At 39.9% G+C, this 25,260-nt stretch overlaps 1 protein-coding gene across 1 annotated transcript in view; it reads left to right on the top strand.

Annotated features, from left to right (window-relative positions):
* LOC120540548 (upstream stimulatory factor 2-like) overlaps nucleotides 1-25,260 on the top strand; it is a gene marked incomplete at its 5' end in the record, with an annotated part of 40,629 nt that overhangs the window by 3,615 nt on the left and 11,754 nt on the right. The window contains 2 exons of the mRNA XM_039771386.1: nucleotides 9,051-9,173; nucleotides 14,413-14,566. Of these exons, the coding sequence (XP_039627320.1) occupies nucleotides 9,051-9,173; nucleotides 14,413-14,566 (277 nt within the window). The remainder of the gene's footprint in view (nucleotides 1-9,050; nucleotides 9,174-14,412; nucleotides 14,567-25,260) is intronic.

Below are 25,260 nucleotides of genomic sequence, written 5' to 3'. Positions count from 1 at the left end.
GTGACATCTGGACAGAGGAAGGAGGAAAAGGAAACCTGGTGGTGGAATGAGGAAATACAGGAGAGTATACAGAGGAAGAGGATGGCAAAGAAGAAGTGGGATAATCGGAGAGATGCAGAAAGTAGACAAGAGTACAAGGAGAAAAGGTGCAATGTGAAGAGCGAGATGGCGAAGGCTAAAGAAAAGGCGTATGAGAGGCTGGACACTAAGGAGGGAGAAAAGGATCGGTGGGCTACAGAGAGGGGCCGAGCTGGCAAAGATGAGCAGCAGGTTAGGGTGATAAAGGATAAAGATAGAAATGTACTCACAAGTGAGGAGAGTGTGTGGAGAAGATGGAAAGATTACTTTGAGAGGCTGATAAATGAAGAGAACGAGAGAGAGAAGAGGTTGGATGATGTGGACTATGATGTTATCAGTTAAGAGTTGTACAGGATATGTACGAGGGAAGTGTGACCATGGTGAGGTCTGCGGTAGTAGTGATGGAGGTGGGATTACATCAGGGATCGGCTCTGAGTCCTTTCTTATTTGCAGTGGTGATGGACAGGCTGACAGACGAGATTAGACAGGAGTCCCCGTGGACTGTGATGTTTGTTGATGAAATTGTTATCTGTAAAGAGAGTAGGGAGCAGTTTGAGAAGACCCTGGAGAGGTGGAGATATGAGACGTGAGGAGAGGAATGAAGGTCAGTAGGACCACCACGACCAAGTGCATGTGTGTAAATGAGAGGGAGGTCAGTGGAATGTTGAGGATGAGGGGAGTAGAGTTGGTGAAGGCGGATGAGTTTAAATACTTGGTATCAACAGTAAAGAGTAATGGAGAGTGTGGAAGAGAAGTGAAGAAGAGAGTGCAGGCAGGGTAGAACAGGTGGAGAAAAGTGTCAGGAGTGATTTGTGACAGACTGGTATCGGCAAGCGATAAAGGGAAGGCCTAAAGGATGGCAGTAAGACCAGCTATGCTATATGGGTTGGAGACGGTGCCACAGGAGACAGAGCTGGAGGTGGCAGAGTTGAAGATGCTAAGATTTGTATTGGGTGTGACGAGGAAGGACAGGATTAGAAATGAGGACATTAAAGGGTCAGCGCAAAGTGGAAGTCAGAGATTACCTGAGGGTGATCCGGCTCATTGTTAAGGACCTGAGTGGTTGGACCAGGCCAAGGGGATGCCCACGTAACACCTGAGGACTGGACCATGTGTCTGCATAGGGGGTTGCCAAGCAGGATCCCAAGGTGTTTTGTTGTGTGATGGGTACGGCGACGTGCTGTACCAGTGCCTGCTCCCTAACCTAACCTGACCTGACCTACAGGCTAAGGTGTTGGACCAGAAAACACAAACCAGCAGTTTCAGATACTGCCGCTGGTGCCCAGTGTGATTTCATTTTAACAAATTTCCATAGGTGTACTGCATACATGGATTTCTTAAATCAGGCATTACTGATGGAAGTCTTTCCTCATTTTGTAACATTTATCCTTGACACTACATAGTAACTAAATAGAAATTACCAGTTGTTCCTTTCACTGAATTTAAAAAATTAATGTTATTTGGTGAGTGCATGAAACATGAAATAAGTATAAAATCTACTCCGGTTACATTTCTATATCTGATCTCAGCCATTGCATCAGGCAGGATTTTCTCCTGGTGTGTAGGAGATTTTAGAATACAGAAGCACTGAATTGTTTTGAACAGAATTTTCCAATCATTGTTAATGTTTTGATTTTGTGACTATTGTTTCTTTTTCTATGTTGCATGTTTGCCCTTTTCTTTTACAAATAGTCTGACATACTGTGGTTAGCTAGAAGTAATAACAGGATGAAGTCACCAGCTATACCAATAAATAGGATGGCTGTACGATGTTTGGGGATATTTTTGTGCTCAGGCCAGTCGCTTTCCAAATGTTCATTTCCTGAATGTCACTGCTGAAATAGGGCACCGTTTACAAGAATTTGGCAAATGTGCATTTTCTGTGCATTTTTAAATTTAGAGGTCTTTGCCACTTCCCTTTTAAAAAGGGGAAATACAAAGTAATTTCTGACTGGTTACAAAACAAATTATAGTTTAATGTACTCCAGTAAATGCAATGCACTTCCTACATACAATGAGGCAGCATTTGAAATATGCATTTAGATAATTCTTCTAGATCCAAAACATTAACAACACTGCACTGATTTAAAAGTGTACAGTATTTGCAGGTATTTGGTTTACCTGTGCCAACTTGGTGTCCATAAGGATTTATGTTCTCCTAAGTTCACATCAAAGAGTTTTTCTTTTCTTGTCCTCTGTTGCCTTTTGGTTTTAAACGTATTAAGCATCTACTGTATCTCTTTACTAGCTATCCCCCGTCGCTCTGTCCACAGAGTAGTGAGACAGTACAAACTTTAAATATCAATAATTTAAAAGAAAAAAAAGTAATAATTTGTATTGAGAAGAATTTACATTGATAGCTTTCAACCAAGTGTCTCTATATATAAAATATTTTTAGTTTTGCTATCGGGGTGAGAATGTAGCTGTACTCTCTTTGCCAAAAATGTAAAAAGTTGGCAAGGTATCTCGGGCCAAGCAGAAGGTAGGTATGCTCCAATGTCAAACGTTGCCCCTGTGATCGTGTTGAACTCTGATGGGAGAGCGTCACCGGCGTGAGGAGAAAAGCACGTGGCCCTGATATCTCTGCCAATCAGCAGCTACTCCCTATACCACACGTAGCTCTGACCCCTCTCTCTCTTTCTCCCTCAGAAATCTCAAACGTTACTCTTTAACAATCTCTAGGTGATGATGTCTGCTGAACAAACAGGTATTGCTAGCTAAGTGGTGGCAAGAGGTAGAGCAACCCAAACGGAGGCTAGCACATGAGTGAGGAGGGCCCTGCCCAGCTCCGTACTCCTGAGGCCCCGCACCCCTCGACCCGCAGCCTGTCTCTTGGAGTTGCGTGAATAAATCGATGCTACAACCGAACTCTGACACTTAGTGCGATTAGAGAAGTTGCAAAATCAACTGGAATGTTCAAGCAAATTATAGCAGTAGAGTGTTGTACCGTGTCAGCCATAGATTGATACAGAAGAAAGTAGGGTGAAATTACACCTTTTATTGGCTAACTAAATAGATTACAAATGCAAGCTTTCGAGGCTGCCTCAAAAGTTTGCATTTGTAATCTATTTAGTTAGCTAATAAAAGGTGACATTTCATCCTACTTTCTCCTGTATCATGAAAATTATAGAAAAAGACCCAATCTAAATCCATTTAAGTAGTTCTCTCGTGAAAAGCAGACAGACATTGGATTTTCTATGTTGTAAGGTTTCTAAACTATTTTGGGACTACCCTCCCCAAAGCGGGACGAAATTGCCAAGAGCGTCCAGAAGCATGATTGCCACGTCTGTAGAACACAGCCTATCAGTTGCCGGTGCGACCGCAGGCTTCTTAGCGCTGTAGCAGCTCACTGCGAAAGCAAATTTAAAAAAAGATCACAGTCACGCTAAAAGCGTCTGCCATCGATGGATGATGCAAGGAATTTTATAACCGCAGAGAACAGTATTACCTGGCCATGACCCTGCCTGACTGCTGTGTCTGTGTATAGGAGAGTGGCAGATCCCGCCACAATAAATAACTAACCGTGCTGTTCCTGCTTCAAGGGAAATAAAAGCTGCTTTTGCTAAAGTACTCGGACTCGTGTCCTGGGGTACAAGACAGGGACTTGCACATAATTAGATCTGCTCCACCATATATATATATATATATAGTTATGTAATTTTCAGTACGCTATAAATTAAGTTTATTACATAGAAAATCCTGGATCATCGAGAAGTGTGATAACTGATGACATGAAGAATTGTCTTCGCGCCGAATTGGAATCGTCCCTGCATAAATCAAAGTCATCCAGACGATCTGGATCTGCATAATTAGATCTGGACCACCGTGTGTGTGTGTGTATATATATATATATATATATACACACTGTGTGTGTGTGTATATATATATATATATATATATATACACACACATACATACATACAGTGGTGTGAAAAACTATTTGCCCCCTTCCTGATTTCTTATTCTTTTGCATGTTTGTCACACAAAATATTTGTGATCATCAAACACATTTAACCATTAGTCAAAGATAACACAAGTAAACACAAAATGCAGTTTTTAAATGATGGTTTTTATTATTTAGGGAGAAAAAATCCAAACCTACATGGCCCTGTGTGAAAAAGTAATTGCCCCCTTGTTCAAAAAGAACCTAACTGTGGTGTATCACAGCTGAGTTCAATTTCCGTAGCCACCCCCAGGCCTGATTACTGCCACACCTGTTTCAATCAAGAAATCCCTTCAATAGGAGCTGCCTGACACAGAGAAGTAGACCAAAAGCACCTCAAAAGCTAGACATCATGCCAAGATCCAAAGAAATTCAGGAACAAATGAGAACAGAAGTAATTGAGATCTATCAGTCTGGTAAAGGTTATAAAGCCATTTCTAAAGCTTTGGGACTCCAGCGAACCACAGTGAGAGCCATTATCCACAAATGGCAAAAACATGGAACAGTGGTGAACCTTCCCAGGAGTGGCCGCCGACCAAAATTACCCCAAGAGTGCAGAGACGACTCATCTGAGAGGTCACAAAGACCCCAGGACAACGTCTAAAGAACTGCAGGCCTCACTTGCCTCAATTAAGGTCAGTGTTCACGACTCCACCATAAGAAAGAGACTGGACAAAAACGGCCTGCATGGCAGATTTCCAAGATGCAAACCACTGTTAAGCAAAAAGAACATTAGGGCTCGTCTCAATTTTGCTAAGAAACATCTCAATGATTGCCAAGACTTTTGGGAAAATACCTTGTGGACTGATGAGACAAAAGTTGAACATTTTGGAAGGCAAATGTCCCGTTACATCTAGCGTAAAAGGAACACAGCATTTCAGAAAAAGAACATCATACCAACAGTAAAATATGGTGGTGGTAGTGTGATGGTCTGGGGGGGTTTTGCTGCTTCAGGACCTGGAAGGCTTGCTGTGATAGATGGAACCATGAATTCTACTGTCTACCAAAAAATCCTGAAGGAGAATGTCCGCCATCTGTTCGTCAACTCAAGCTGAAGCGATCTTGGGTGCTGCAACAGGACAATGACCCAAAACACACCAGCAAATCCACCTCTGAATGGCTGAAGAAAAACAAAATGAAGACTTTGGAGTGGCCTAGTCAAAGTCCTGACCTGAATCCAATTGAGATGCTATGGCATGACCTTAAAAAGGCGGTTCATGCTAGAAAACCCTCAAATAAAGCTGAATTACAACAATTCTGCAAAGATGAGTGGGCCAAAATTCCTCCAGAGCGCTGTAAAAGACTCACGGCAAGTTATCGCAAACGCTTGATTGCAGTTATTGCTGCTAAGGGTGGCCCAACCAGTTATTAGGTTCAGGGGGCAATTTACTTTTTCACACAGGGCCATGTAGGTTTAGATTTTTTTTCTCCCTAAATAATAAAAACCATCATTTAAAAACTGCATTTTGTGTTTACTTGTGTTATATTTGACTAATGGTTAAATGTGTTTGATGATCAGAAACATTTTGTGTGACAAACATGCAAAAGAAGAAGAAATCAGGAAGGGGGCAAATAGTTTTTCACACCACTGTATATTATATACTGTATATACCATAATCATTTTGTTTTAAGTGATGGTCTATCTGTATTGCTTTGCATTTGACAGCAGGAGGCTCAGCCTGTGAAGTATAAAGCATTTGGCCTCTCCTGTGGGGAGAGGAAGCCTTTCCTGGGAGCAGTGGGCACAAGGCAGGGAACAAACTTGACTGAAATGCTCCTCCATCACAGAGTAGACACCTAAAAACATTAACATTTATTCAGTTTACACCCACCAGTTCACTTGTTGCTTGAAACACGAGGGTAAAACAGATCATGCAGACAGACACATGCGTATTTCGCACAGGCAGTGGCCACACCACAATCAACCACCATGACACCTTAAAGGACAATGTTAAAAAAAAAAATGTAGTTGATTTCCTCTGGGTGTCGTGGTCATGGCAACTGTGAATCTTAGAATTTTGAGCTGTGAGGCCGCAGTACCGTCACTCTTGTGTTTTTTTTTCACGTTTGTGTGAATCTTCCCTGATATTCCAGTTTTATCCCACATGTTGAGAATGTACAAATTTATGAGTGAACCTGAATATGTACCTGAGATGGGATGGTATTCCTATAACACCCCCCCTCCACCCAACCCCCTTCAGTCGGGGCTGCCAGAATTAACTACTGCTTTCCTGTAATGATGAGATAATGCAGTTAAAAAAAATAAGGGATGAATTGCTGGTAACATCAGATAAATGTTCCATTAAGTCTTGCATAAAGCTATCTTTGATGAATCTAAACAGTAAGAGTAATTCATTGAAAAAAATGTTTCCCTGAAAAACGCTTTTAAAAAGTTGAGTTACTGTTTGTAGTAAGTTCTAAGTGGCATGGCATCCAGAAAGTTTAATAAGAGCATTTATTCTTATAATTTGGCATACATTACTTGTGCTGTGCAGGACACTGGCAGTTTGTCTACATGAAATCATATTACTTTATTACTTTGTGTTCATTTCTTGATCTCTTATTCATCCAATCTTTATTTTCTAGATTTCCTTTAATAGCAAGAACTATAGTAAAAATAGTTTTCAGGACAACTCATTATAATTCTAGAGATCAGAGGAGACTAGACGAGCCCTACAACAACTTGGCTCATGTACATAGCAAATTAATAACAACATGGAAAACTGTGTCCAGACTGGTCAAAGTTATGTTTTCGCCCGTACTTGCTAGTTTAATCCATTTAGTACACATTAAAAACTAGACAAGCTATTAAAATGTGTCAGAAGTGAAGATGGGCCAGTTTGTCTCGTAATACTCGAGCTTCAATACAAATATGTTCCCTTAATTTTACCTCTCCACCCAGCAGGAAGAAGCTACAGAACATGTAGTCTTACTGACCTGGTAAACATTTTGCTGGGAATTCTAATATTCATACTTTTTAAAAGGATAATATCTATACGTGCTTTTTCAGTTTTAGTGAAACGGTCAAAGTCTGACATTTATAAATCATATTCATCCACTGTTATTACTTTCTCGTATACGAAGTATAGAGAAAATATTGTAATTGTCCAAAGATTCGATGTCGAGATTTTGATGAATCTCGAAATTTTAGACCTCCCTGAGTCCGATAATACCATTTTTGGAATGATGTATGTGTAGGTAAATACGGTAACTTGAATACACTCACACTTGGGTCAACCAAATTTTGCATACAAGTATTAGGTACCAAATGTAGATTTCTATAAACTTTTGGGCTATTTCCATTAACCGGAAGTGGTGCTTTACCTTTTACTCGTGCAGATTACCAGGACGGCATTTTTACTTCCTCGTATATGAAGTATAGGGTAAGTATTGTAATCGTCCAAAAATTCGACCTCATGATTTTGTTGAATCGTGATGTTTTTGATCTCCCTGAGTCCGATTTTTACCTTCTCGTAGGGAAAATATTATCATCCAAAAATTTAATTTTGAGATTTTGATGAATCTCAACGTTTTTGACCTTCCAGAGTCCAAAAATATAATTTTTGGAATAATGTCTGTATTTGTGTGTGTGTGTGTGTGTGTGTGTGTGAGAACACGATAACTGGATTACGCCTTCACTTCGGTCAACCACATTTTGCATACAAGTATTTGGTACAAAACCTAGATTTCTATCAACTTATGAGCTGTTTCCGCTAACCGGAAGTGGTACTTTTTTTTATTCATGCAGCTGCAGAATCCCGATTTTATTCAGCTTTACTTTTATAACAATTGTTCAATTTGTTATTAATTTGATTTGATTTGTTGTTGATGGTTTTTTAATGTCCATAATATAAAAAATATAATCATTGTCTTACGGTTTACTCCTCAAATATCCATCCCCATATCTGACTATACGAGAAATTCCCGATTTTGATTTATGTAATAACCAAATAATTTTTTATTATTCCCCAATAACATTGCTTTTTGTTAAAGATTACTGCAAAATTTCATAGCCGTAAAAACTTTGATGCTTGTAAAGCCATTCCTGTCCCAGACTTCAATATGCAGATACCTCTTTAGGTTTTCTCTGCATAAGATCTTGAAGTGCCTTAGTTTTTCCCCATTTGCCTTTATCCAGCTGCATGGTTACAGTTAATATTGAGCTATAATTGCTGTATCATAATGTTTAATTGCGAAAAAGAGCTTCATTTGGTCCTTTATTTTTTTAAGCAGCTGCCAAGCCTTGCCAGTTAAATAAAAATCCCCCAAAGGCTTGTCTTCAACTGCAGTATGTGGTTATTCCTTGATGGTTTTAATTTAACCCTAGTAGAAATGGAATACTATTCAATTTCAAGTCAGAATATTTTTGTATAGTGCTCTTTACTGAGTGCAACAAGTTTACAAGTTAATATAGTTAGAAACTAATCACAATAATTGTTTACATTTATATAGTGCTTTTCTCACCACTCAAAGCGCTTTTCACAGTCAATGGGGAGCCACTTTAACTACCACCAATGTGCAGCGTCCACCTGGAGCAGCCATTTTTGCACCAGTACACTCACCACATATTAACGGTTACAGAGACAATTAGCCATTTCGAAACATGGGGTGATTAGGGAGCCAGAAGGACTAGGCCATTGAGGGTAATTTAGCCAGGACATTAGGATACACCCTACCCTTCGCAAAGGATGCCCAGGGATCTTTATAAGACCACAGAGAGTCAGGACCTCGGTTTTACGTCTCATCGGAAGGGTGGCGCCATTTATACAGCATCACTGCACTGGGACATTGGGGTCCACACACAGAACACCGGGTAAGCGCCCCCCTGCTGGTAAGGCCCAAAGAGGCTTAGCTGCAGGTGGATGACCCCCTTCTGAAGTGCATGTGGCATGGCTGCCACTCCAGATTACTACTGCTTTACCTTTAATCTCTTTGACCCCCTCAAACCCCCTTTTATTTTAGATTGACTATGTGTTTCTTATTTTATTGTTCCCGATGTTTCAGTGTCTTTCTGTCTTTCTTTCTTTAGGTAACATACAGAGTGGTGCAGGTGACAGATGGACAGCTGGACGGCCAAACAGACACTACTGGAGCAGTCAGCGTTGTTTCCACTGCAGCATTTACAGGGGGACAGCAGGCCGTTGCGCAGGTGGTAATGGACATTGTTTCTTGGCTCTTGAATTGTGTGCCTTATTTCCTTTAAAATGTAGATGTTGTATAATTAATAAAATATAAAGAAAATCCACTCTACCAACTCTGAAAGCTACTCGACAGCAAAATGAATGTTCTTTTTTAAATTAAAAAAAGTTCTTTCAAACCCAAATTTCAGTACAAGGCCATAAGCTGCTGGAGCCAAAACTGATAAGGGAGGAAGCGACCCTAAATGGGATTCCTTTCCTATCATAGATCACACGGTGACCGTCTCTCTCACTGAGCCACAGTTGCAAATCAGTCCTTTTGTGTGCACATTCGAGGACACTTACATGGGTGACACGCAGACTCTTCATACAAGGCGTCACAGCCAGGAATTGCATTGTGTCCCCAGTGTTGTGAGATGGTGACAGTTATCCACTGTGCCGCCCTTCCCATGAAAATACTGTCATTGTTGTAAAAATTGGCATGCCAGAAAATGTGTTAAAAAATAAATGTTATCAAAACATACACCTCATTTAGATAGATAGATATGAAAGGCGCTATATAATAGATAGATAGATACTTTATTAATCCCCAAGGGGAAATTCACATACTCCAGCAGCAGCATACTGATAGAAAAACAATATTAACTTAAAGATTGATAGAAATGCAGGTATAACAGACAATAACTTTGTATAATGTTAACGTTTACCCCCCGAGTCGCATAGTGTGGGGTCTCCTCAGTCTGTCAGTAGAGCAGGACGGTGACAGCAGTCTGTCACTGAAGCTGCTCCTCTGTCTGGAGATGATCCTGTTCAGTGGATTCTCCATGATTGACAGGAGTTTGCTCAGCGCCCGTCGCTCTGCCACGGATGTCAAACTGTCCAGCTCCGTGCCTACAATACAGCCTGCCTTCTTCACCAGTTTGTCCAGGCGTGAGGTGTCCCTCTTCTTTATGCTGCTTTCCCAGCACACCACCATGTAGAAGAGGGCGCTCGCCACAACCGTCTGATAGAACATATGCAGCATCTTATTGCAGATTTTGAGAGACGCCAGTCTTCTAATGAAGTATAGTCGGCTCTGTCCTCTCTTACACAGACCCAGTTTGTCATCCAGCTGCACTCCCAGGTATTTATAGGTCTGCACAGTCACCTCTGATGATCACAGGGTCCATGAGGGGCCTGGGCCTCCTAAAATCCACCACCAGCTCCTTGGTTTTGCTGGTGTTCAGGTGTAAGTGGTTTGAGTCGCACCATTTAACAAAGTCCTTGATTAGGTTCCTATACTCCTCCTGATGCAGCCCACGATAGCAGTGTCGTCAGCAAACTTTTGCACGTGGCAGGACTCCGAATCGTTTTGGAAGCCCGATGTATGTTGGCTGAACAGGACCGGAGAAAGTCCAGTCCCCTGCAGCGCCCCTGTGCTGCTGACCACAATGTCAGACCTGCAGTTCCCGAGACGCACATACTGAGGTCTGTCTGTAAGATAGTCCACGATCCATGGCACCAGGTGTGAGTCTACTGCCATCTCTGTCAGCTTGTCCCTGAGAAGTGTTGGTTTTACAGGTTGTTGGTATCATTTTACTATAATGATGTAAATGGGTGAATGAGAGGCTGTTCCATACTGTATATGTCCATAAGGACAGAACTGAAATGTAATAAATGTAAGATAATTCTGCAGTGCTTGTATATTTCTGTTATTACTGACTGTCTTTTAATTCTTAAAGAGTCATTTAGGTATGTAAATGTATTTTAGGTCAGATGCTAAGTCTTCTATGCTTTCCACATTATTTCCAGTGTTTTAAGATGAATGCAATGTTTTATAAAAAAAAAAAAGAAAAGAAAATGAGATAAGCTGAACAGGACATTTTATACTTGCCCGCTTTCTTCTTTGCCAGGCTTTTGTGTAATGAGCCTTTGTTTATAATCGGGCTTTGTATGGTGCAATGCTGAACGTGTGCACTTTTACTGTGGACACTACAGTTTGTTTTTTGTTTGCATTTAATTTGCACTTCCCTTTTCATCTTAATTAAACCTAGCAGTTTTTATCAATACTGTGTTTCCCTGAAAATAACACCGGGTTTTACATTAATTTTTGCTCCAAAAGATGCACTAGGGCTTATTTTCAGGTGATCTATATTTATTCATGTCCAGCAATATACATTTATCCCAATACAGTCCTCTTGTCATCTTCTTCTGGAATATCGTCCTAACTCTCCACATTCAAACCCTGAATTTCTTACTACTCCAGCCGCTTTGCAGATCGACGTGCGCGCTTCGATGTTTGATGAATGGTTCGATGTGGTGAAGCACAAAGCGCCGACATTCAAGCGTCGCATATTCCTCAAAGTAATGACACGATATATTTTAAAAGTCTCACATACCTTCTCCTTTGCTGTGTTCATCAGAATGTACGGTGGCGTATTTGAGCCACTGAGGGGGAAAAAAAAAAAAAGGACATAATGAAAATGTCTATTTTGTGAATAATTGGAAATTTCAGCTTTAAACTCGAAATGTCCACTTTAACCTCGTACAGTGGAACCTCAGGTCACGACCGTAATTTGTTCCAAAACTCTGGTCGCAACCCGATTTGGCCGTGACCCGAAGTAATTTCCCCCGTAGGATTGTATGTAAATACAATTAATCCATTCTGGACCATACGAGTTGTATGTAAATATATATTTTTAAAGATTTTTAAGCACAAAAATAGTCAATTATACCATAGAATACACAGTGTAATAGTAAACTAAATGTAAAAACATTGAATAACACGGAGAAAACTTCGAACAAAGAAAACTAACACTGCAGTCTCTTTAAAAACAAGCCTGGTGCCGCCTTTAACTGCCTTCTCGCGTGCGCTCTCTTTCTCTCTTTCTCTCTCTCTTTCTCTCTCTCTCTCTTTCTCTCTCTCTTTCTCTTTCTCTCTCTCTCTCTTCTCTTTTCTCTCTCTTTCTCTTTATCTCTCTCTCTCTCTCTTCTCTCTCTCTTTCTTTCTCTTTCTCTCTCTCTCTCTCTCTCTCTCTCGCTGCACAGGGAGAGACTGAACCTTGGCATCCTTCTCCCAATATGCCCAGCATCTCTCCTCTGCTCATGTCCAAACCAACGCAATCTTACCTCTCTAACTTTGTCTCCAAACCGTCCCACCTGAGCTGACCCTCTAATGTCCTCATTTCTAATCCTGTCTGTCCTCATCACACCCAATGCAAATCTTAGCATCTTTAACTCTGCCACCTCCAGCTCTGTCTCCTGTGCCACCGTCTCCAGCTCATATAACATAGCTGGTCTCACTACTGTCCCGTAGACCTTCCCTTTCACTCTTGCCGATACCCGTCTGTCACAAATCACTCCTGCCACTCTTCTCCACCCACTCCATCCTGCCTGCACTCTCTTATTCACATTTCTTCCACACTCCCCATTACTCTGTACAGTTGATCCCTAAACTTGTCCATCTTCGCCAACTCTACTTCCCGCATCCTCACCATTCCTCTGACCTCCCTCTCATTCACACACATGTATTCTGCCTTGGTGGTCCTACTGACCTTCATTCCTCTCCTCTCATATCTTCACCTCTCCAGGGTCTCCTCCACCTTCTCCCTACTCTCGCTACAGATCACAGTGTCATCAGCAAACATCACAGTCCACAGGGACTCCTGTCTAATCTCATCTGTCAACCTGTCCATCACCATTAAAATAAAAATAAAAATAAAATAACAATAAAATAATAAAAACAATAAAAGCACAGCACCCTGCCCAGGATTGGTTCCTGCCTTGTGCCCTGTGTTGGCTGGGATTGGCTCCAGCAGAACCCCGTGACCCTGTGTTTGGATTCAGCGGGTTGGAAAATGGATGGATGGATGGAAAAAAGCACATAAAACAGGCATTTTTTTTCAGTCTCACCAGTGTGTCCCTTGTGTATTATCTTAGACTTGTGTTATATTACTGGTAAACATTCCACACCCTCCTAGCACATATCTACAGGTGTAAGATTTTTCACACACACACAATATTGTCCCATAATATGTGAACAAGAATGCATGGAAATCTTAATCCTAAATTTGCATGTATTGTACATACAATGTTAAAATCTTGGTTACTTACAGTAGAAGCGTCTAAGACATCGGAAATTTTAGTATTTAGTAGAAGAGAATGCTTCAAGACTTGCCACAGACTTGTCCAGCATCAGGGTCAACGAATAAGCCAAACCTAAAGGATACTAAAAAAGAAAATGTGCTGTGTTGAAGTCAAAAATGATGTTGAAAGAAATGGAAAAAACAGGCAAGCCTTCTTCCATGTCTGAGCGTTTTCTCTCCTGCCTGTATATGTTAACAATTAACTACAGGGTGTCCTTAAAGTCCGTGTGCAATTTAAAAATGCAGTAACTTTGTAAGTATATGTGATAGAATTAGAAAGCTTGGTGTATCTAGTTTTTTTTTTTGGGGTCTTTAGAATTTTAATTTTTGCCGTATTTGAGGAACTGAAAATCCGCATGAGTCTGTTAAACATGAAAGAGATTATCCCAAAGTTAATGTGAGGTGTGCTTTGGGGAAAAAATCAAGTCATGGGGCCATTCTGTTTTTGAAGGGTGTGTTGTTAATGGTGATAGCTGTTTAGAAGTGCTGCAATATGACTTTATTCCTCAACTTGAACAATTAGGACTGATAGAGAATACAGTGTTTCAACAAGATGGCGCTCCTTGTCGCTTTGCTTTGCATGTTAGACACTTTCTACATGAGATATTCCCTAACAGATGGATTGGAAGAGGAGGCCCATTTTCTTGGCCTCCACGTTCGCCAGATTTGACTCTGTTGGATTTCTTTTTATGGGGACATGTGAAAACGAATGTTTATTCAACCAAACCTCAATCTTTAGAAGACTTGCAAGCGAGGATAACTGATGTGATTTGCTGGTATTACTGAAAATCAGCTTGAAAATGTTTTCCGAGAACTATAGAATCGTATTTCCCTTTGTATTCGTAATGATGGTGGACATGTTGAAAATTAACAAGAACAATTAAAAACGTAAGCGTTTCTTCTTTCTAATCCTTTTTTTTTTTTTTTTTTACAAATTCTTTCTATCACATATACTTACAAAGTTACAATTATTTTAAATTGCACACGGACTTTATGGACACTCGGCATTCTTGCCATACAAAAGGCTTTGCTTAACTTTGACGTACTCTTAAGTCTGCACTCAGAAGTACTTCCCTCTCCATACTACTCTACTGTTTTAATTTGATTTCCAAATGTCTTCCTTTGACAGGCAGTGATCCAGAACCCTTTTAGTAATGGTGGCAGCCCTGCAACAGACAGTGGAGAGACAAGGTTTGCATACTTCCCTGCATCCACAGTTGGTGATGGCACAGCCACTGCAGTTTCGGTGCAGACTGCAGACCAAACGTTGGCACAGGCTGGAGGTATGGCTCTCATGATGAGGACAATTATTTAAGAAATGCATTTTGACAATTAACTTTGCGTTAAATTCTTCAATACTTTTTTCTTAATTATTAGGTTACATAATTAAAATTTAATTTTGATAGTACTGTCTTCATCTTTCGGCTGCTCCCGTTAGGGGTTGCCACAGCAGATCCTCTTTTTCCATCTCCCTGTCCTCGTCATCTTGCTCTGTCACCCCCATCACCTGCATGTCCCCTCTCATTACACCTGTAAACCTTCTCTTAGACCTTCCTCTTCTCCTCTTGCCTGGCAGCTCATATGGAGTGAAAAAAAATTTGGTTTGTCTTCAATCTGTTTTGTCATCAACAGATGAGACACGCAGCACCGGGACTGTTGTCTATGTAAATATTTAACCCAAAATGACACGCAAGGCAATTTTATCACACTAAAAGATGTTCAAAAAATTTGCTAAAATGTTTAGACAGAATAAAATACAAAAAGACAGTTCTAGACAAATTGCTGTGGAATAGGATATACATCCTGTCAACATCATTTGAAATTCACTCTCATGAAGTTGCTCATTCATTCATATTCTGAACCTGTTCATCCAGTACATCAGTACATCTCAAAGAGACCAGATTTATCGTTGAAGCGTCCTGTGCAAGTTAGAACTACAAGACGCCCAGTTCCATACTGTTCATCATCCTTACCTTACCCAACATGGGTGATGGATCTAAATCTGCCTAGCCAATGCCCAATGAATTTTTATTCATATTTTTGGCAATATTTTCCAGTTTAAACCTTTGGACTGCTTATATCTAACTATTTCCCTGGTATGTTTGTTCTTAATTTTTTTTTTTTTAACTTGTTGAACTGTGGAGTGGTGGCTCTGAGGCTAAGGATCTGTGCTGGCAACTGGAAGGTTGCAGGTTCAAATCCCATTACTGCCAGAAGAGATCCTACCCCATTGGGCCCTTGAGCAAGGCCCTTAAACTGAAAACTGAATCAACTGCAGTGGCTTAACCTTTGCTTTGACCGCCAAAAAAATACATTTTTCTTCAGGGATTAACAAAATATCAAATCAAAAATAATCAAACTTACTTCCTACTAGATCTGTCACTGAGCTGAAAAAGGATTGTTTGCCTTTGGGACAGCGGCTTCTAAATTTGACTCTTCCTTCCCAATGGAAGTCCCCAGATTTGCTTGATTTTATGGTTTTAATGGAAAACTGATGAGCCGCCTTCATGTAGAACTAGCTGTTTCAGGGTAATTGTGGTATGAACTTTTTATGTATATATGTGAGGGTTCACCGACAAAAGCGCGATAGACATATGAGCCCAGACAAACCAGCTAACTGGTTTTCAACAAATGCGCGCCAACAAAATCGCAAGAGCGGCCAAGAGAGTGGGATGCGTACGTGCGCATTATGTACACATTATGTGCTAGGTTATAACTGTTATAACTGCTGATGGCATGCCGCGAACAAATAACTCAGTCGAGGGTTGGCATAACGTGTCGTATACAAAGCGGAATTACCAGCAGTCAGGCAGCCAGCAAGTCTAAATACGCTCAACTATCAAGAAGTCTTGCTGCAATTCTTCCTACATATGCAGGGCATGATCTTAAGGACTATCTGCGTGCCGCGTCTCATAATATTGACTTCTAAAATAAACCTTATTATATATGCTTTAAACTAGTAATTCATATTTAATGAAACTTTTGCGATTTTGATGCCGCGTTTTAATTGGCGCTATTTTGTCAGCACTCATGTCTATCACGCAAATGTCGGGTCACAATATGTGTGTGTGTGTGTGTGTGTGGAGATATATATATATATATATATACTGTAATCCCACCTCGATCGCGGGGGTTGCGTTCCAGACCCCCCCGCGATAGGTGAAAATCCGCGAAGTAGAAACCATATGTTTCTATGGTTATTTTATATATTTTAAGCCCTTATAAACTCTCCCACACTGTTTATAAATATTCCCCGCAGTGTTATACAGCATAATCCCTTTGTATTCTCTTAGATGTTAGGTAAGATTCATTGAAATTATGTATATAAAAACACTGTTTATATACAGTAAACCCAAAATATTATTTTAAAGATATTAAGTGTCTCCGATATCACATATGTTACAGCCATTACGATAGACAGGCCACCAGCAATAAATACGTACAATGCAACAAAAATAGTATACAGTAAATGTGTGTACAGTGACACTAAACATACATACATGTAGTAAGTACCGTAAGTAGAAAATTAATTATGGTTACTCACCAACAATGACACGTTGACTTGTCCGATAACAATGAGTTTAATTTTACTGCACAGCAAAGGAGAGCGTTACAGCTCTTCTAAAGGAGCCACTTCAGGCGATTGTGTAGCACTGCCGTTGTTCTTCTTCAATCCAAATCCCTAAAGCAGATTCCATCCAGACTACTGCCTTATTACATCCACTTACAACTTGTTTTGCACCCTGGTTAAAAGGACACTGCGGCCGTAGATCTTATATTCCTTTCCTACTTTTAAATAAAAGAATCGTAGCCTTCAACAAATCCAAAACGCGTTTACCTTTTCAGCAATCGTTAACATCTTCCGTTTGCTTGGGCACGGCCCCTGAAGCAGTAGCAGATCGTTTTGGAGCCATAATGAAGGGCTTGACTACACACAAAGATAAACACAAAAGAGCACAACTCTTTACACAGAGAAACACGTTGATGCTGAATGAGCGAGACGAGACTTCCTGGTTAACACTGCATTCAGCGCGCAGGAACTTAACTGCGTGCTCTGATTGGTTAGCTTCTCAGTCATCCGCCAATAGCGTCCCTTGTATGAAATCAACTGGGCAAACCAACTGAGGAAGCATGTACAGGAAGTAAAAAGACACATTGTCCGCAGAACCCGCGAAGCAGCGAAAAATCCGCGTTATATATTTAGTTATGCTTTCATATAAAATCCGATAGAGCGAAACTGAAAGTCAAAGCGTTATAGCGAGGATTACTATATATATATATATATATATATATATATATATATATATATATATATATATATATATATATATATATAATATTATAGAGAGAGAGATGATAGATATGGGCAATTCTTTTTGTATTATTTCCTCCTTTCATGACAGTCCCTGTAACACTCCTCTTAACAAAGCAAGCACAAATGCATCTTAAATAAATCTAATGTATCAAAGTGGATTTCTGCATCATCCAAATCCAAGATAAAACTAGAATAAAATAGCAGGCACCAGTAATGGAGTACTGCACAATATTGTGCAGTGAATACAGTTGACTTGTAGTGTTCAGACTCTTTCTCTGTACGTTTACCATTCGTTTGCTCAGAGGTTGATGTGCTTGCTGAGCAGCTCTTCTTTACTTTACTCTAGCTGTCCGCTTTTTCTCTTCTTTCGTTGGCATCTTTTCGCGTTAAAACTGATTAAGTCAGTGTTCGTGTTGCAATTACTTAGTACGTTTTCTTTAATTTTTTAATCTGCCTGAAGAATGATTTAAGATATGAAGAGGTTGGGGAAGTGACGCCGAAGGTGGTAGGAATAAGAATGGCGACCGTATGCATGCGCCACACCGCAGCCCAGCTGGCCGCTACCGAGAGCTGATTCTACAATAAAATAAAAATAAAAAGAGGAATAACCTTGGAGGTCAATCATCACCCCGAAAGTGGATAGTAGATGCCACATAGTATTTGTGTATTAAATTTCAGGTCAATCGGTCAAATGGTTTGCAAGCTACAGGTGATTTAAAATCCTGGACAGACAAACAGCCACAGTACCGTATTACTGTATATATATGCCATATTAGGCTGGATGGCCACCACAAAGAAACCGGAAAAAGAAACAGAAGAGAGAGTAGGGGTCAGTACGGATTTTAGAGCCACTGTGAATAGTTATTATGAAGAATTGAACATACAGAGTATCAGGATTAAGTTAAAGTGAAGTTATAAAAAGGCCATGTTACAGTAATGTGTTTTCAGCAGTGTTTTAAAGTGCTCTACTGTATCAGCCTGGTGAATTCCTATTGGCAGGCTATTCCAGATTTTAGGTGCATAGCAGCAGAAGGCCCCCCTCACCACTTCTTTTAAGTTTAGCTTTTGGAATTCTAAGGAGACACTCATTTGAAGATCTAAGGTTACGATTTGGAATATAAGATGTCAGGCATTCTGATATATAAGATGGAGTGAGATTATTTAAGGCTTTATAAACCATAAGCAGTATTTTAAAGTCAATCCTGAATGACACAGGTAACCAGTGTAGTGACATCAAATCTGGAGAAATGTGTTTGGATTTTCTTTTCCTAGTTAGGATTCTAGCAGCTCCATTCTGCACTCATTGCAAGTGATTGATGTCTTTTTTGGGTGGTCCTGAGAGGAGTGCATTACAGTAATCTAGTCGACTGAAAACAAAAGCGTGAATTAATTTCTCAGCATCTTTCAATGATATAAGAGGTCTAACTTTTGCTATGTTTCTTAAGTGAAAAAATGCTGTCCTAGTGGTCTGATGAATATGCGATTTAAAATTCAGATTACAGTCAACAGTTACCCCTAAATTTTTTACTTCCGCATTAACTTTTAATCCTAATGCATCAAGTTTATTTCTGATAACCTCATTGAATCCATTATTGCCAATTACTAAAATTTCAGTTTTCTCTTTATTTAGTTTGAGAAAATTACTATTCATCCATTCAGAAATACCAGTAAGACATTGTGTTAGTGAATCGAGAGAGTCGGGGTCATCAGGTGCTATTGATAAGTACAGCTGTGTGTCAACAGCATAGCTGTGGTAACTCACGTTGTAACTTGAGATAATCTGACCTAACGGAAGCATGTAGATTGAGAAGAGCAGCGGACCCAGGATAGAGCCTTGTGGAACACCATATCGGATATCATGTGTCTTTGAGATGTGATTACCACAACTCACAAAGAATTTTCTACCTGCCAGGTAGGATTCAAACCAATCTTCCAATACAGACCTATTATCACGCTGCTTCCAATTCCCTGTTGTTTTTTTGCCCTGCTTGGTTTCCTCCTTATTTTAGGTGCGCTCTTGCCACTCCTGTCATTCCTACTTTGAACTCACTTGACAGAGTTAAGGAGGTGAGTTTTAAAGCTCAACCTGGGGGTACTTGTGACATGCACTTCCAGATCAGCTGTATTCCCCTGACAAACAGGAATGCGCAATCCCAAGAGCTCTGCCAGGCTTCCAAACTGGAGAACCCAGAGAGAGGTTTTGCTGCCCTGTGGCTGGTGGAAATACCACCTTTTGTCCTTCGATTATGTTTGTCCCCGATCCAGCAAAGTTTCCGTTAACCACACCAGTCAAATCTCCATAGTTACCCTAAGTCTTGTTACAACCACATAGTGTCTTCCCATTATTTATTTATTTTTAGGGCGTCAACTAGTCTTGTAAGGATGGTGTTGAGCATTTTTAATCATTGACTAATGGTTACCATAACTGTAATGAAATTTTGTTCTTCTTTGATTAATCGAGTTTACTCTTCTTTGATTTTTGAAAAACTAAAACATCTGATCACAAAAAGAATAATCTGCAGATCAGGAACCGACCCTGGATGGAACTCCTGTCTTACTACAGAACACGTCCACATTTACTTCTATAATGCATGGATTTAGGAAGACACCAGGTGCCCTGGGGAACACTCACTCGGGAATAGCAGGATCAGTTACACCTGCACACAGAGTGGGATGGTTTTCAGACCCAGGGCAATGGAGATGTGATGCAGCGAAGCTAAATGTCATTTTATTTTCCATTAGCAATAATGTTGTCAGTAATTCTTCACGTTGCTACTCCACAGTATGTTAAAATGGCTTCATTGTATTTAATACCGTTTGCACGCCCAATTCGTGTCTGCGCGAGTTTCCCCCCTCCTGTACAAAAACATGCAGGTGAGGTTAGCTAGTAATCTAAATTGAACATTTCAATGTCATTTCAATGAGCTAGCCAACTCATATAAAAACCGAGCCGATTATGGTGGAGACCCGTGTGGTTCAAGGCATCGAATAATCGCACGAATGCGTTTAATACTTTTCAATTGTGAACTTCGAAAGCTTCACCGTCTCATGGAATAACTGTGAATTAAACGGGTGCCTTTTCCACTCATCCCTTATAACCAACATAGAGTTTATTTTTATACTTTCCAGGTAGGACGTCCTCCTCAATTTGCTGTAGTTAAGTTGCAAGCTCTTTTTCCTAGCGCGAGCGAGCGACTGCATAATAGCGGCAATCGGGACAAGCGCCTCGTTCGTTCAAACCATTAAACGTGTTTATTTGTTAACCTGCATAACTGGAAAACGTACTCGAAATATGTGTTTTGGGTATTTCGCGATTTATTAAAAGCTGCGTTAAGAAAACTGATCATACCACATGTGGCGATTGAAACAACCGTCACCCCCAATGCACCCCAAAGCCATATGTTGTAGTTAGTGATGGGTCGTTCTTGAACGATTCGAACGAATCTTTAATGTGACTCGGGAAGAACGAGTCGTCTCGTGGGAGTGATTCGTTCAGTCGCGCATGCGCATTTGCGCAACTTCCTATAGTTTCTATATTGGAATTGATTCACCTGTTTCGAGTCGTTCGTTCATCACGTGACAGCCCCATAAGCTTAACCTATGCAGTCTGAGCCGGAAAGAGAATTGAACGAAATGACTCGAAAAATGATTCGTTCATTTTGCTGAACGAGACTCAAAGATCCGAGTCAGTAAAATGATCCGAACTTCCCATCACTAGTTGTAGTGGACCGTCTGTGGGCGGGAACCGAAAGTACGCGCGAGACTTGCGTCACGTGACAAGACCGGCGCCAAGCATCTCAAAGTGGACACCGCCGGTCAGGCACTCTGGGACCCGCGTCCTGACTGGCGGAGATGCCACATCGAGTGGCAAAATAACGTCCGCTTGGCAAACTGTCTGAAGCCAAAAGTCGGGCGCTCGTACAGATGCTATATTTGTTGAATGGCAGACGTGTAAAATCACGTTTAATGAGACTGTAATCTGTTCCAAATTGAGGACGCGCTTGTCTATTCGGGCACCGGAATGGACAGCCGCGTAAATCGTCAAGCTAGTAATGTATGCAAGAAGATTCCTCAGTGGGGCTTTAAAAAGGACGAACCTTTCATCTCAACTATATGGGCCTTCTTTGAAGGAATGCGGTTGACACAGGTTAGGAGCTTTTTGTTAGTTAATTGCCAGTTTTTTAGATTAATTCCGTTTGTGTTCTTTCGTATTTTTAGTAAACATGGACGCGGAAGTGATCAGGAGAAGCGCTTCCCTGTACTTTAATATTTATTGTTGTAAGTCTGAGAGTTTTGTTATTTTTTTGATTAATTGATTACTGTCAATTGGCTTCATTGTGAAGGATGAATTGGGTTAGCAGGAGAATGCTGCTAAAAGTGCAGGGTCTGAATACATACGGCATTATGGGTAACTGTCCTAATAATTTCAGGTTTATTACGTTTTTTAAGTTTGTTTTTATTGTTGCAAGGTAGTCGCGTGAATTAACTCACCGTGGCAAAATGGTGATGATAACGAAACTCGGAACTTCGAAATATCACAAAATAATGTTTTGACTAGCCACAATGATTCATGTAAAGCAAAGATTAAGAACAAGTGTTTGTAATTAATGGTGTGTAGTGATGGTTCACCAAAAAAAAAATTGCCAGTGATAATTAGATGGAGCTTCCAAAGCAAAAATGTAAAATGAATATTGATAGATTTGAAAACTTACCAATATAAGCCGACTCCTTTTATTGAATTGAACAATAGCCATGGACAAACTCGACCTTTTCGTCATCATGACAAGTCAAGCATGGTGATCTTGTAATATTTGAGGTAAAACAAAGATTTAAATCAGTGTGGCATAGTGACTAAAAGATTTGGACTTGGGATCTCAAACCCTGAGGTTGTGGATTCAAATCCAATAAGTGACACTAGCCATGAGCAAGTCACTTTATCTGCCTGTGCGTCGATTTGAAAAAGGGGGAAAAAAAAGTAAGCATTAGTATGTGTCATGTGTTGTCAGATGTCTTGGATAAAGGTGTCCACTAAGTAATAATAATAATGTACTTTAGATAAATGTTAATAATCCCATGGGGAAATTAAGATGGTGATGATTCCTTGGGCTTCTCAACATAAAACATAAAATGAATGTTTCTATATTAAAATTACAAATGTGGCCAGTATTCTGGCTCTCTTTGTTTTAACAAAATAATACAGCTATTTTCAGGCTTGCATTTTTCATAATCTTTGTGAATAAAACATGATGTGACATTTAAGGTAAAACAAAGGTTAAAAAAGAAGCATTCTTAATTAATTTTGTATATTGTCTCAAAATTGTCCTTGGTGTGTGTGTGTGTGTGCCCTGCGGTAGGCTGGCGTCCTGCCCGGGGTTTGTTTCCTGCCTTGCGCCCTGTGTTGGCTGGGATTGGCTCCAGCAGATCCCTGTGACCCTGTGGTTGGGATGTAGTGGGTTTGATGATGGATGGAGGGATGGATCTCAAAATGTAAAATGAATGTTTATATATTTGAAAAATCATAAAAATGGTCAGCGGGCTGCCTGGTTTATTTTTAACGAATACTACAACCATTGATAGACTTACCTTTTTAATCATCACAGGGTGTTTCTCCCTCCACTAATGCACAGGCGATGCCAGCATGTTGGCAAAACGAATCCTCCTAGGAGAGAGATGCCCAGAGTAGTTCCCTTCAATTACCTGACATCTCTACATTTCAGGTTTTTTTTTTTCCTGACAATTTCAATAGTTTCTAGGACCCCAGGCTTTTTACAGCACAGGCTTACACAGCGCGTTCAAAAATTTTCGGAACTTTTTTTTTTTTAAACTCTATTAAGAATTTCAAAGTCAAATGACATCCCTTTTCTACATAGTCCCCTTCGTTTGAGATGTAATTTTCCCAGCGTTGTACCAGCTTTTTAATGCCCAATTACTATCCATCCGGCCTTCATCGTTTCCGATGAAAATATAAAAGTGCGGAAACTTTTTGAACATCCCTCGTATTTGGTATATCAGGATGCATTTAGCTATTCAAGAAAAGTGCTCTCAGATTAAAAAAATCTAAATCTGAACGTGTTGGTTTAATCTTTGGTGTGTTGTAAGCAAAAGTTAACGACCGCTTTTGCTCAGTACAGCTTACATACTTTAAAGTGGCAGAATTAGACGTATATAATATGTCTGAACCCTTTGAACAGTTGTCTTGTGTTACTGTACCGGTGGCACTATAAAGGAGGGCATAAAAGGTTAAATATTTATATTTTCTGAATATCCTGTGATAAAGACAATCTTATCTTTTATGCATTTGTGAACAATGTTCAGAGTTAATAAATTAAGGAGAAGCATGATGCTTGTGAATTGCTGTTGATGGCTTAAAAATCATTGCAGTATGTTGTTTTTGATAATTATGCATTATTTTTTTCTTTCATATGAATAAAATGAGCCAAATAGTATTTTTAGGAATGTGACCAAAACCAAGCCAGGCCCTTTTAAAGTTATGTTTTGTATTGTCATATTTTGAAGTTACTAGTTTCCAATTGTGGCAAAAATGAATCTGCCTCTGAAAGTTTTGTTAAGTTAATCATTATTTTTGAAAAAGATGTCCCGGCTTCTTTGTTTGTGGTGACTGACACCTTTGGAGATTAGCTTGTATGTTAATAGTTTCCTCTCATGCCCTTATCGTAATGCTTAGATTAGATGCAAACAACCCAATTACAAAACATGAAGAAAGATGAAACAACGTGCCAATTCCAAGCTGTCACTTAAAGAACTGAGACACCAGTGCTAAACAATATCATTCAAGTTAATTTAACGAAAGCTGCCCAGTTGGTCCTTCTGGTCTGGATTGCTTCTTTCAGTTTAATTTTGGAAAAATGTAAAAATGTATTTAAAACTCAATGACTGTTAATGGCTGGATAGTCTTTCCCGTCAGTAACACAACGAGTAGTACAGTACAGTGGGACAAAGCCATATCGCCCCGAACGTGTTTATATTTTTAAGTTACATCAGTAAATCCCACTGTCTACAGCAAAGGAGTTCATTTTCAGTAGGCCTCATCATTTTGTGTATTCCGTGTACAGCCTGAAGTTCTAGCGAGGCTCCAGATATTTCTATAATTCTTTGCTTTTTCTCATCTGTTGCAACACCTCGTCTTCATAGTTGGATATGTTAGTGGTATGACATTAGAACTTGTATATCTAATTCCTCAGAAAATGTAAAATTTCACCAGAAAAAAAGTGCAGCTTGACTGACTGAATTTCCATCAAATATGATTGTAACTGTAGCATTTATGAAGCTAGGCGGTACTGGAAATATACTATTAATATATATTTTCATTCACAACTTAAAACATTATATCTTCCAATAAATTGCATTTGACTGTTTATTTTGTTTTTCCTGCATTGGACTGGTGCCTAATCCAGAGTTGATTCCTGCCTTGCATTCAGTGCTGCCGGGATAGGCTCCAGTCCCTCCTCCAACCCCTGACCCTGAATTAGATTAAGAGGATTTCAGAATATTATTTTGTTTTATGCCTAATACTATCACCATAGTTTGTCTTGTCATTCATAATATCTCCAGTTGCAGTAGTTTTTTAGGAATGCTCAAATTAATATTAACACACTTTCTTTTAAAATTGAATGTTTAGGCATGACCTTTTCTGCCTGCTTC

The sequence above is a fragment of the Polypterus senegalus genome, chromosome 12 (genome assembly GCF_016835505.1).
Source record: "Polypterus senegalus isolate Bchr_013 chromosome 12, ASM1683550v1, whole genome shotgun sequence".
Lineage (NCBI taxonomy): Eukaryota > Metazoa > Chordata > Cladistia > Polypteriformes > Polypteridae > Polypterus > Polypterus senegalus.
Note: the sequence above shows the minus strand (reverse complement) of the source record. Positions and strands in the feature narration are given on the sequence as shown.